The following is a 13,622-nucleotide window of genomic DNA, read 5'->3' as shown; positions in this document are numbered from 1 at the left end:
AATTTCGTTTTAAATAAAAATCTATTTATGACGACGCGCCAAAATTCGCATTACGATAAATTACGATAAATTATAAATTACTTTTCCGTATCTGCAGCACTCGAATTGTACAAGTAATGTGTGCGTTTGAGGGCCCGACCTTTTGGTCTACCGCGCCATACCTGCAGTAAAAACGCATACTGGTTTCGCATTTAGATGTTCGCGTTCGACTTGGGAATGGCGCGCATAAATGGTCGGCGCGCGACTTGCCCTCTCCTTGCGGATCATTGGACAAGTTAAACCTACCCTTTCGGGCGGCAGCTCGCTTAGCTGGCGCCACGCGATACCTGCCACCATATAGCTCGGTCCCAGCAGGTTGGCTCTCCAGCCGATTATTCCTGCTCGGCAACCATTTTGTATGCTTACCGCTTGCACCGACGGTCACAGGTTTCCTCTCCAGCTCGCACGCTTCGTGCTTTTTTCTGCGCCCCGGTTCTTCGTTACTGTTGTTTTCTTGGTTCTATCTTGTTTATTGTTCTATCTTTGATCCAGTGTTCTGTTTGTTGTATCCGTTTATTTCTTCGTTGCGATTCTTTGTTTGGTTGTTGTTGTTGTCTCTATAAACTTGAAATATAAATGCAATTTCCTTTTAAATACAGTAACGAGGTTTATTCAATTTCGATAACATTGTATTAGTAAGATATCGAAGCTAGCAACTTTTCGTTGAAGTTTATTTTATATTTCTTAAATTATTCGGGTAAAGATAACTCCACACTGACGGCCTATTGTCCACAGACAGATGTCGTAGTAATCGGCGGACAATGTCTGTCAGTGAAACTTAAGGCGCGTACGGGCAGACTACAGGCGTCTGTAGACATTGCCTGCCGACAACACATGCCAAAACATGTATATAAACTGCCTGCAAGCAACGTCGCTTGTCCACTAGAAGTTTGCCGGGTATCACTGCGTATCGATGAGTCGAAGATGCCTTGGAGATGCAACACACGGATCGTTTAAATCTACCTGTAATCCAATCAAGCTAGCCTAAAAAAAAGACAAATTCAACATTAAATTGTATCGGACATTTTGCTACAACGCTCAACTGATAGAAATCATGCTCAGTAACAAATATATGTCTTTGCTAACTTTCTAAATATATGTAGGCGACGTTTTAAATTGCTAGTAGTTGAAACAAACAATATGATATATTTTTGAGTGATCTATAAGGATTTACAGGCCCACTGGGAAATCTTATTAGTGTTCTCTTGCACTATGTATTAAAGCGCATCAACACCGATAGAAGCACTGTACACGCGATATCGTCGCAGTGTCTCCTGAAAATCGGCGATAAGTCGCTCGAAACTTTACTGGAAACTTTCTCCATGTTCTACTGACAATCACATAGCATGTGTCATTGCTGGAATTTGATAAATTTGGTTGAGAACACGAAAGAATTTTCCGTTTACAGTAAAGCAAGGGACTATCGAGTTGGAACAATTCGTGTTTGAAAATAGCGTTCTATGCTAAAATAGCGGTGGAAATTATACTACATGTAAAAGTGAGTCATAAAAACAAATACAATTTTCTTATTTTCTATCTTTTTTACTTTTATCGCAAGTTTGATTTCTATACATATAACTGTTTTCAATTTAAGGAGGAACTTATTTTCTTAAGGGCTTTTCATACAAATTTGAAAAATAACTGTTGTTTTTGATCCCTTATCTCTATCTTTATCCTTCTATTTTTGTGAGACTGTATCGGTTATTTATTCTTAATTTTTACAATCCGAAGTCTAATTTATGTGCCGTATTAATTTTCTGTGAATAATTTAGAGATATGTGAAATCTTGCTATATATATATACTGTTTGGTACCTATTAGAAGTGCGTTCGATCTAATGTGGAAAATTCGTAATTTTAATAAAATAGTTTCAAATTGCTAAGGCTGGGGCAAACTAAGAAGTTTCTGGAATATACAGGGTAGTAAGTCGCTTCGCAAATATGTGTACATCGGGACAATATGTTACATATGTAATCCCTTACACAGTTTCATATTATCTTGTAAAATAATCATTCTTCTTTTAATATCAGTTGGTTTTTGTATTTTTATTTCATTTATCTCATAGATTATAATTCCTTTAGGAAATTTTTGCAAAAATTTTCGCTGGAAATTTTCAGAAAACCTTATTCCTGAACAAAATTTGTTTTGTACTACGAACTGTCGCATTTAAATAAGAAAAATTCTATTTATGTAATTTTGTTATTAAGCTTGTTCATATCTAACTTCAAATTATCTGTAGCTTGTTTATAATTAATTAAGTTTGAAATGTTTGTTTGTTAGTTATTACAAAAGGGTCATAGTTAAGTTTTTGAGTTGTGCTCAGGTTATTATAACTTCAGTTATTATGCTCTGAGCGTCATGTTTCTTAATAAAATTCTTTAGTCTCAATAATCAATTTTCTCTGTTCATAAAGATGGTGGTTGTTTATTTTAAGAATTTTGTTCTTAATTCCAAATATTGCGGACATTCTTTTATTATGCATTAGTTGGTATCCAATCTTCTTGGATAGGACGTATTGCATATTCCATTTTTATTTGTTTTATATTTTATCCTGTTTCCTAGACTCACTGCACAATCACGTTTGTCTCTCTGCTAATCTAACTTGTACTATTATTCTTTTAGTTATTAACAATAATTTCATATCTAAGCAACTCACTTCAATTATGTTTTCTGAGTCGTTAGTATATTTATATACTTCACCGTTGATAATCCTGTAGATTATTCTATTCTCTCCGTTTATTACGCCCCAAGGCTTACTATAGGCCGTGTTCCTAACCGTCGCAAACAGATCGTCTTACATGACCGTCGAGATATACACAAAGTAGCGATAAACGCATAGTTGTCGTCAAGCAGCGAGTTCCAGAAACATCTATTCGCCTTCGGTGCGTTATTTTATCCGCATAAAGAAGCTGGTATACGTGATCATAGGCGCGAACGGTGGCGTGATCCGAGCGTAGTGGGGGTCGTCTTCCAGAGAAGACAACGAAAAGGATCGAAGAGTAATCGGTCCCTTCTGAAGAGTCAAACGTTATAAATTGCTTAGTCTAACGAATTCATTGAGAGATATCGCAAAGTCGGGTCGAATTCCTATAACATATCAACTGTATTTATCGCTAAATAATTTGTGACGTTTTTATTATTACATTCATTATTTTTAAATATACAAGCTATATTAACCTGTTAATACAGTGTTAAATTCATTGAACCACCCCTATTATCGTAACAGAAATCAGGGGATCGATCAGTTCGTGGCGTCGGTTATCTAATTGCAACGGGAATTTACTACTCCCGTTGACGTGCTTTCTCGCGATCGCGTCTCTTCGCGAATGCTCGAATAAACACGGATTGCTTTTTAACTAAACATATTCATATCCTGTTTTCTCAAAATCGAAAGCTTAAAACATCCATTCTTACTGATGTTATTTCAATTATATTTATATCGCGTTATTTCAATTATCTAATATATTTTTTACTTTTTTCATGTAAAATCATCATTTTACCAATTGTACCATAATTATTAGGAAGCTCTGTTAGAATTTAATCTTGGAATTAAGATTAATAATCTGTGGAAGACACAATGTTTGTGTTGAAACAATATAATGTGATATTTATTAAACAATTATTACAGGAATTATAAGTGTGTGTGTTCTGGAATGTAGACAGTTGACTGACTGGCACAGACACAGACACAGACTGACTGGCTTAGTGACCCATGGCCCTTGAAAAGGTTTTGAACCCCACTCTCTATGCAGTAATGAGTGTGACCTGTGTGGGTGTCTGTGTGGCGTCACATGTGCCGCAGAACCTTCTAGTAGCTTCTCGACGTGCCCATCGGGAATGTTCCATCCATATTCCTACGCTTCTTCCGCCGAATTCTCGAAAGAGCATGCACGTGCTAGCCGCCGTGGTACATCTCACGAACGCACGCTAATGAGGATATCGCTGAACAACGAAGGAAAGAATCCGTTCGATCAATCACCTCATCTGTATGCGATTAATATCGTTGCATTCCAACAAACTCTGAACAATAACTTAAACACGAAACTGTAATTTGTGTCTTTATAATTTGCAACGTTGTTAAAATTTTGTATCTCCCTTTGCAAATGCAAATAATTTAAATGAAAAAATACATGGTTTTTAAATCGTTTCTCTTATATTCGTAATAATAATTTCGTTCTACAGTGAATGCATTTATTATTCAACGACGTGATTTTCGGTTGTTTATTGGAAAGTTATAATGCTGCTGATCTATAGAATTAGTACTGACTGTTATAGTAATATGCACAGCGAGTCATTTGTAATAAATTGTAATTACTTGTAATGTATATCGATTGTAATTACTCGTAAACCACTCAATTCATAAATGCATACATATGTGGCGGCACTCGACAGCACAAATACGACAACTCGACACTAACTAATACCAGACAACGACAGCGCAGTGGTTAGCGCCTCAAGTTACGAACGTTCGGGATCTGGGTTCTTAAATCCCGGCGACCGTAGTCCGATTTTTCTTCCACGATTCTTAAATGAAAAGAAAATACAGCAGTACCCTAGCAGCGACATCTACAGCCAGCAGCTACAATTATCATTTGTGTCTTTGTTCTCTCCTAAAGGCCGTCCAAGGGACTTGAAAATGCAAAGAAGAAGTGCTGCAAGAACATAACAAATATATTTACAAACCAAAACCAATTCATTACAACGCTCATCCTTCAATTACATCCTCCGTCGCGAAAATCCTCCGCTTCCTTTCTGTCAATCCATCTTGCCCATATGTGGTTCCATAGCTGCTGAATCGTATATAGACAAACAACAACTTGAGTAAGCAAGGGGGATGGATGTAGAGCCGACAAATAAAGGAAAAGGAGAGAGAAGTGTTTCGTCCTTGAGTTTATCATATTGTGGTGGCCGGGGGATTCAACGCTATGTCCTCGATTCGCTCTAAGTACTCAGGTTCTAGACACCCTTGGAGGGCGGTAGATTTTTCTTCATCGCCCGCGATGCTCGCCGCCGCGAGCTATCTCTCTAGTAAGGAGAACCATAGCACTATCTTCTAGGGCATCGTCAAAGGCACGCGGACTTTTCACTGGTCGTAACTGTTTTATTCTTGTTTGACATATCGTTAGCGCGCCCAGAATCACGATAATTGAAATCTCATTAGCTCGATCACGTCGGGGTCACTTACACCTCACATATTTCAAATAAAATCTGCATAATTCTGAAGGAAACACAACTACATTTGGGTTATCTTGTTTTCACAGAAACCTGAGAATTGCTCAGAGTATTTTAATAAAATATTCAACTACTTTAAAACGCAAAAAATAGTTTATTGTATGGAATATATAGAGTGGGTCACGCAATTGTTTCGGCATAATTGAAAATTCGAAATGTGTAGCTTTAAAAATATTGCAGAGGAAAAATCGGATTCGTCGAGGACAACCTTCGTTCAGAAAGTAAGGGAAATTGGCATTGCTGCTAATTGGTCAATTTGTATATCGGTGGTTAGAAAAGGATGCTAGCCGCTCTCGAGAGAAAGTCTCTAGTGGGAGACGTCGTTCGTTAAAAAATAGGCGTTTCGATCGTTCGCGGAGAGACGCGATCGCGAGATAGCACGTCAACGAGAGTTGTAAGTTCCCGTTACGATTAAATAATCGACGCCACGAACTGATCGATCCCCTTATTTCGATTATGATAATAAGGGTAGTTCAATGAAATTCCACAGAATTAACACAAATAAATTAATGTTTATTTCAACAACTTATTAACTAGAAAGATATAAATGGAACAAAAAAAAATGTAACTGCGTTTTGGTTGATAAGTAATGCGCGACATATCAGATGTGTAGACGGTTCGACTTCTCGAAAAGTTCTGAACGCCTTTCGATTTTTTTCGTTTTTTCTGGAAGGCGACCCCCACTACGTTCGGATCACGCCACATTCTTTTACTGCGAGGTAAAATACGGGCCACGAGTCGACGTTTCTGGAAGTCGCCCTGCTTAATGAACCATGCGCTTGCCACTACAATGTTTGTTTGCCGGGCAGACGCGACGATCCGTCTGCGACATTATAGTGCCGCAATCGATAGTTAAGAATATGACCTATGGTAAGCCGCATGGCGTAACATTCTCCCCCCCGTTGAGAGGGTACCGATCAAACTAGCGAGGTGTGGTTGAAGTTCCCATCTTATTTCGTCTCGGTGGCTAGTTGTTCGGGTTTCTCGAGATCGGGTTGAATTGGCAGTGGGACAAGCCTTTTGACGCCCCGATCCAAAATGCTCTTTGCCGTCTGAACTGTAGCTGTCCGGATGACACCATCGGCGCCTGGATGAACCTTGATAACTCGGCCCAGAGGCCAATGCATGGAGGGAACGTTGTCCTCTCCGAGGATGACGATTGTGCCCTTTTGGATGCTGTGTCCACCCTTGCTCCATTTATTGCGGTTGGTTAGCTCGTTCAAATACTCCTTATGCCAGCGGTTCCAAAAATGTTGTTTAAGCTGTTGGATATGCTGCCATTTGGAGAGTCGGTTCGATGGAATGTCCCTGAAATCTGGATCACGTAAGCACATTAATGAATCGCCAATGAGGAAATGTCCGGGAGTGAGGGCTAGGAGATCATTTGGATCGGTGGAGATAGAAGTTAGCGGGCGGGAATTGAGGACTGCTTCTATTTCTATGATAAGAGTATTACGGTGTTAAGCTCATATGTTTCTGTTTCTCCACTCGCGCTGCGCCATAATATCCTTTGATATTTCCGATCCTCTGGTCGTACGAGGAATTGCCGATACATTTTCTCGATGTCGCCAGTGAGTACGTACTGATGAGCCCGGAATCTAATTAATATACAAAATAAATTGTGAATTGATTCGAGAATATAGGATTTCCCCATTTTCATGATTATCGTGATTTTTGTATAAATATATTTTTTAAGATACTAATAATTAGGTACTTATAAATTAGTATTATCAATTATTTTGCATTTATAATTCCGCCTCTAGTATAAGTGTTAATTGAAAACTAACTTTATGTTTCAAAAAGTACTAGCAAAGTCGTTGAGTAACAAGCCACTGATGCTAACACAAATAGCATTGTCGTAATTAAATATTTCTAAATATTCATTTTTCATTTTGAACCTGTAGAAACAATTTATTATATATACTGTTAGCTAAGTAATTGCATATTTAATTAAGTCGAAATATAAAACTTAGTTATTTTGATAATTTAGAAAATAAAAAACTGACAAACATTTCAATTTAATTTATGGTTGAAACAGAAGACAGTTATTTTTCATTAATTGAAATATTGCAATGCAGAGTACTTTCCAAAATACGCCGAGAGTATTCCTGATGGTGAAACGAGCGTTGCTTCATCGAACGCAGCTAAAGAAAACAACATCTATGTAGTTGCTGGTACGATGCCTGAAATAGAGGGCGATAAATTGTACAATACCTGTACTATTTGGGGTCCCGATGGAACTTTGATAGCAAAACACCGAAAGGTAAGTAATATATTCCTTTATGGCTTTGAATTTGAAAATATTGGGGTGAAGAAAGTGACTCTATCTAGGAATAATTTAGGAATATACATATGTACATACGTATACTATAACCAATTCTATAATTTACGGTTTATAAAATACGTTATGATACGGGAAACGCCCATTTTTGTTGTAATGTGTTTGTTGTTGTATAAATTTTTCACATACTTAAAATATTATTATACTTATTTTTTCTCCTTTTTAAACATTATTAAATGATAAGATTTTTTAATAAAAGAAAGTGATAAAAACGCTGTCAGTTATTAAATAAAAAATAATTAAAGTTTAGGAGTTGGTAACTTTGATATTAAATTACAAAAGTTGCAGCAATAGAATTAGCGACTACATTTTTATGTTATTAGGTACATCTATTCGACATCGACATTCCTAATAAGATTACTTTTCGAGAGAGTGATTCACTCAGTCCTGGTAACTCCCTAACGACGTTCGATGTGAAGGGCTGCAAAATAGGTATTGGCATTTGCTATGATATTAGATTCGAGGAAATGGCACGCATTTATCGGAACAAAGGTACAGTAACTTAATCGATCAATACTTAACTAGCAAAAAATTAAATATCTTTCTTAAATATATTCTATATAAAATTAATATAATCTGTAACTCTGTATAAAAAGAAGCTTAATTTAAAAAACCAGTATATTTGCTGAAAATGAAACAAATAAAAGAATTAAAAGCACAATAAGAGGACTGTCCTCGCATATTCAGAAATGATGGAATGTGAACCGTGCAACTACGAAGTTAATTGGTATTCGGTGGCTTCATATTTCCTGCTTCTCTGGGTTAGGTTGCCAAATGCTGATATATCCAGCGGCATTCAATATGACCACTGGACCACTGCACTGGTCATTACTTCAGCGTTTCAGAGCGAATGATAATCAATTATACGTTGCCTGCATATCACCGGCTCGTGTTCCTTAAGCAAGTTACGTCGCATGGGGACATACACAGTTGACCAATCCCTGGGGAAAGATTCTTTACGATTTGGAAACTCAAGAGAATATGGCAGTCACCGATATCAAAAAAAAAAAAACTGGCGAACCGTGTGTTACCACAACGAGACACGCGATGCTATTTGTCGCTTTAAATTGTGCCGCAACTCGTTTTTGAGATCTTTGCCAGGGGCGCGTTAAAATATGCTGAAAATATATTTCTGGCTTTTCTGGGGTTTAACTGAAATATGACAAATAACGTTGTAAAACATATGTACTTATGACTTACAGAGTAATTGAGTGTACAAAATATATAGTATACAAAATAGCCAGCGATTTAGGGCTTTAAAAGATTAAAAGAAAAGAAAAGAAAAGAAAAGTAGAAAGATAATATGTTGTGGCAGTCTAAGTCGATCTAAGAAAATAGATAAAGGGAGGGAGGGGCAAAGCTAGTTAATCTGGAAAGAATCCAAGCGTCAATTTCAAGCATTTACAGAGAATCAAGCGGGCTGGTTAAAGTCGTGAGTTGAGCAATCCCGCGTTAGGTTCAATCAGGTTAGTCCCACGCGAAATTGATCCAACCATGCGAAAACGAGTGTATTCTGATTTCTGTCGCAGATACTTCTGGCTAGTGCAGTACCTACACGGTGGTTGTTGAAATAGCCGCTTCTCATCTATTTTCCGCAGCGCGGACATCATCCTTTGATCCCTTACGACTAACGAAGTTTTCGAAGATGTACGGTAGCTTGAGATTCTACTTGAAAATGATCATGATTGCGGTCTGTGTGCCGTCTGCTCTTCTTTTTGTCCTTCCGTTAAAGACTGATAAGTTGATACTGATTAATTATGCGATCGAAACCCTATATAATGGCTACAAAAATGCCGCTAATATAATATTCCTTCTTTCTTGTATCTGTCTGCCTCTCAGGTCGTTTTACTAATTACAATAAGTAATTTCGACTTCTTTGCGCTCTTTTTTAACGCATTCGAGACCGAAAGAAATTCATATCAGTCAGTAGGCAAGGGTATAATATACATATTTTATATATAACTTATGTAGTAATGTGTTACGCCATGCGGCTTGCCATAGATCATATTCTTAACTGTCGGTCGCGGCACTATAATGTCGCGGACGGATCGTCGCGGCTGCCCGGCAAACAAACATTGTAGTGGCAAGCGCATGGTTCATTAAGCAGAGCGACCTCCAGAAACGTCGATTCGTGGCCGTTATTTTATCTGGCGTAAACGAATGTGGCGTGATCCGAACGTAGTGGGGGTCGCCTTCCAGAAAAAACTAACAAATCGAAGGGCGGGCAGAACGTTTCGAGAAGCCAAACAGTCAATACATATCTTATATCGCGCATTACGTAGTTACATTTCTTTTGTTGTTCCATTTATATCTTTCCAGTTAATAAGTTATTGAAATAAACGTTAATTTATTAGTGTTAATACAGTGCTATATTCATTAAACCACCTCTGTTATCCTAAACGAAACAGGGGAACGACTATTTCGCGGCGTCGATTAACATGATCGTAGCGAGAATTTACAACTCTCGTTGACGTGCTATCTCGCGATCACGTCTCTCCGCGAACGGTCGTAACATAATGTATATATCATGTTAATTTCATATTTTTTTCAATATAGAATTATTATATATGTCGGGTTTACATTAGAATTAGGGTTAGGGGCGTGAAACGAATCTTCGTTTGGGTTACACGTTGTCGTTATGCAATAGAGAAGACATTGACTAGGGCAAATACGATTATTATAGAACCGGACAAGTAACCGCGGTAGTTAGGTACTCGAGAAACTAATGACAATGATCCTAAGTGCAATAACGAATCCGCGGTCAACGGGATAGTGGATGTACGGGCTCACAAAATCTAAGTCGGATGCGTAATATTCACTGGTCGTAAAGGGTTACTCCTTTCATCAGTGAGATCGCGAGCGAGAATGCCTTTCCCGTCCCGATGATGCCACAGAGGAAAACTATAATGGCGTGTGTCTAAAGACACGAGATCATCGGATTCGTCGAGAAAAGCCTTCGTCCAGAAAGTAAGGGAAATTGGCGTTGCTGCTAATTGGTCAATCTCCATATCGGTGGTTAGAAAAAGATGCTAGCCGCCCTCGAGGGAAAGTTGCTAGTGGGAGACGCCGCTCGTTGAAAAATAGGTCTCCCCTATTTTCCCGTAGTTGGGACAAAGACTGTTTGTCTGTTTGAAGGACTTTAGTTGACTAAATCTTAAGATTTATAACGGGCCCTCGAGCTAGCCGAACATGTACTGCGGAGACGCATCGACATCTGGCAATCATCTTACTCGAAGAATAGGGTCTGCGTGTGGCGAGCCACGGGACAGAAACCGTTGGAATGTTTACTGTCGCGTGTCGCCACGAATATTTCTTTTAAGGAGCGCTATAGAATTACTCCATACCTTTGTTAGACAAAGTGTTCATCCCGTAACCGCGGCTACGTTCGGCGACTGACTGTCGCCTCGACCCCAAGCTCATTATCACAACTCTCGAACAATTACAATCGGATTGAATAACTACAATTGTTCAATTACAGCTATAGTAGACTCTAGGTTACAATGTTGCGGGATTATCCAAAATTCCAAAGGCTCCGGTGTTCTTTCATCTGCGACATATGTGTTGTTTAAATGTGTGGACTAAACGCCTTAATTCCGTTGGAGATTCCTTGGTTATCCTTGGATAATCAATTATTTCCATGCAGTGATTGAAAGCTGTGTATCGTGGACATTCGAAACTCTCCTTGAGAACTGCTATAGCCTGACTGTAGTTTACATTACTAAGGGGTTAACGCGTTTAAACACTCGGCTGCTTTCCTTGCAGGGCGGACTGCAGGTAATGGAATTTCTGTATGTCCGTGAGACTAGGATTTTTATCGATTGTGGAAGAAAAGGTATCATAAAACGTGTTCCATTTTTCTAGGCTTCCGTCAAAAGTAGGGAGCCGAAGATCTGGTAATTTAATGGCTATTGGATTTAAACTTGCGGATGATGCACAGGTTGGAAGGTTTATGGATGTCGACGGCGAAGCTGCTTGCGCGTTCCTCAGAAGATTTTGTAGCTTTGTGTCTACCGCGACGTACTGATCCCTTATTTCGAAGCCGCGCGCTTGTTCCTCCTCGTCTAATACTTCTAACTCGAGTTGGATCGCTTCGAATTGATTCGCAACTTCGGTCAGTTGTTTCTCGTAGTTCGTTAATAAGGAGTTTTGCTGACTCCCGGATTGCTCGTACTCGTCCAGTCGGTTCGATAAGTATGTGAATCGGCCGCTACAATAGCCTCGTCTCCGACACAGGGAGATGAGTTGGTCTTCGCTCGTCATCGTTGCCGAGGATAGGAGATGGTCGAAATAAGGAACGAGCTTACCTTACTGTCGTGCGGCGTGAGGTCGCGTGTATGTTTGGTGAGGAACGCCTTGTTCCTTCCCGACGGCCACTCGTTCGGTTGTATTCTTAAGTTGTGAAATTCGTTGCGTTGATGACTGTCCAGCTGCGGCGGAAGGCTGCGTGGTTGCGTTCCCTTGCCAATGGGATGTGCTTCTTCGAAGATGACGCGCCTGACGTCACTGGTTTCGCTGTAGTGGTTGCTCCCGCTCCCGCTGCTGGTTTTGATAAAGTCACGTGGCACTGTGTGGTCACTGGTAAGTGCACTCTTCACTGGCACGTGATCCGGCTCGAAGGACCAAATATTACGACCGTTCGCGGAGAGACGCGATCGCGAGATAGCACGTCAACGAGAGTTGTAAATTCTCGCTACGATCATGTTAATCGACGCCGCGAAATAGTCGTTCCCCTGTTTCGTTTTGGATAACAGAGGTGGTTTAATGAATGTAACACTGTATTAACAGGTTAACATAGAACAATATATTTTACAATAATCTGATGAAGATGTTACAGAAATTTGACTCGACTTTGATCTCTAGATAAATTCGTTTGCTATTGGTCTGATATGTTCGGTGTGTCACGTTTGACTCGTCAGAAGGAACTGCCCGCCCTTCGATTATTTTCGTCTTTTCTGGAAGGCGACCCCCACTACGTTCGGATCACGCCACATTCTTTTACGCGAGGTAAAATAACGGCCACGAGTCGACGTTTCTGGAGGTCGCCCTGCTTAATGAACCATGCGCTTGCCACTACAATGTTTGTTTGCCGGGCAGCCGCGACGATCCGTCTGCGACGTTGTAGGACCGCGAGCGACGGTTAGAAAATACAGCCCGTGGTAAGCCTCGTGGCGTAACAGTAGTCTATATAAAAAAAAATCTTACTAATAAAATTATTATACGATTTCCTGCGTGCACGACGCTCGAGGAATAAACGAAAGTGTAATTTTCATTTTCAAGGTTCGCGTCACGAAACATACGCATTTACGGATACATCTCACCACATAGTATCGTATTGTGATTGCAGACACGTGTTTGATCGGTAAAAACGGGACACGCCGTCGGTGAACGCTTGCACGTCAAGTACAGGACGTGAATTTTTGCGTTTCGTCCTCCAGGCCGCGTGAGAAGAAACACTAGACAGGCCTCTGATTCATCGCACGGGATACGGGACACTGCCATTGTTCCAGACGCACACAGATAGGCCACGCATGGACGAATGAGAACTTATATTCCGGCACAAGGATAATCTTGATTGAGGATAGCGTCGCCAGATTATAGAAATTAATGGTAATCATCGTTCGACCGCGAATCCCGCGAATTCCCAGCTACCAGGAAAATGCTTGTTTTTCTTTTCTTTATCAATACCTAAGTAAGTTTGAAAAGTTACATGTACAACAGCAACAATGTAAATATGGATGCTGTTGACATTTAGGAGGGAAAATGTCGATGACTATGAGAGTCCTCTTTCCATCATATGTATAGTTCGGATTAAAGGATATTTGTATCTCAATGTTTATTTGCACTTTTAGAAGTTTCTCTTTGTGTATTTTGTTTGACTTCCGGATTTTCAAAGATAACAGTATCTTAAGGATACAAACTTTAAACGTATATATTTTTCACACCTTGTTCGACCTTCGGGTTGAGTAAAGTACGGATTATGTACAAAGGTATTTAAAGCGTTATAAATCACG

General features: G+C 39.5%; 1 protein-coding gene across 1 annotated transcript in view; it reads left to right on the top strand.

The window, feature by feature from the left end:
* The window catches only part of LOC143303324 (omega-amidase NIT2-A-like), a 298,294-nt gene extending 289,434 nt beyond the window's left edge, over positions 1–8,860 (top strand). Inside the window, exons 2-4 of the mRNA XM_076622633.1 lie at positions 7,349–7,533; positions 7,935–8,103; positions 8,378–8,860. Of these exons, the coding sequence (XP_076478748.1) occupies positions 7,450–7,533; positions 7,935–8,103; positions 8,378–8,511 (387 nt within the window). The 5' untranslated portion in view covers positions 7,349–7,449 and the 3' untranslated portion in view covers positions 8,512–8,860. The remainder of the gene's footprint in view (positions 1–7,348; positions 7,534–7,934; positions 8,104–8,377) is intronic.
* The last annotated feature ends 4,762 nt before the right edge of the window (positions 8,861–13,622 follow it).

Source organism: Bombus vancouverensis, chromosome 11, assembly GCF_051014615.1.
Source record: "Bombus vancouverensis nearcticus chromosome 11, iyBomVanc1_principal, whole genome shotgun sequence".
In the NCBI taxonomy this organism is placed as follows: Eukaryota; Metazoa; Arthropoda; class Insecta; order Hymenoptera; family Apidae; genus Bombus; species Bombus vancouverensis.
This window is presented reverse-complemented; position numbering and strand designations above follow the sequence as displayed.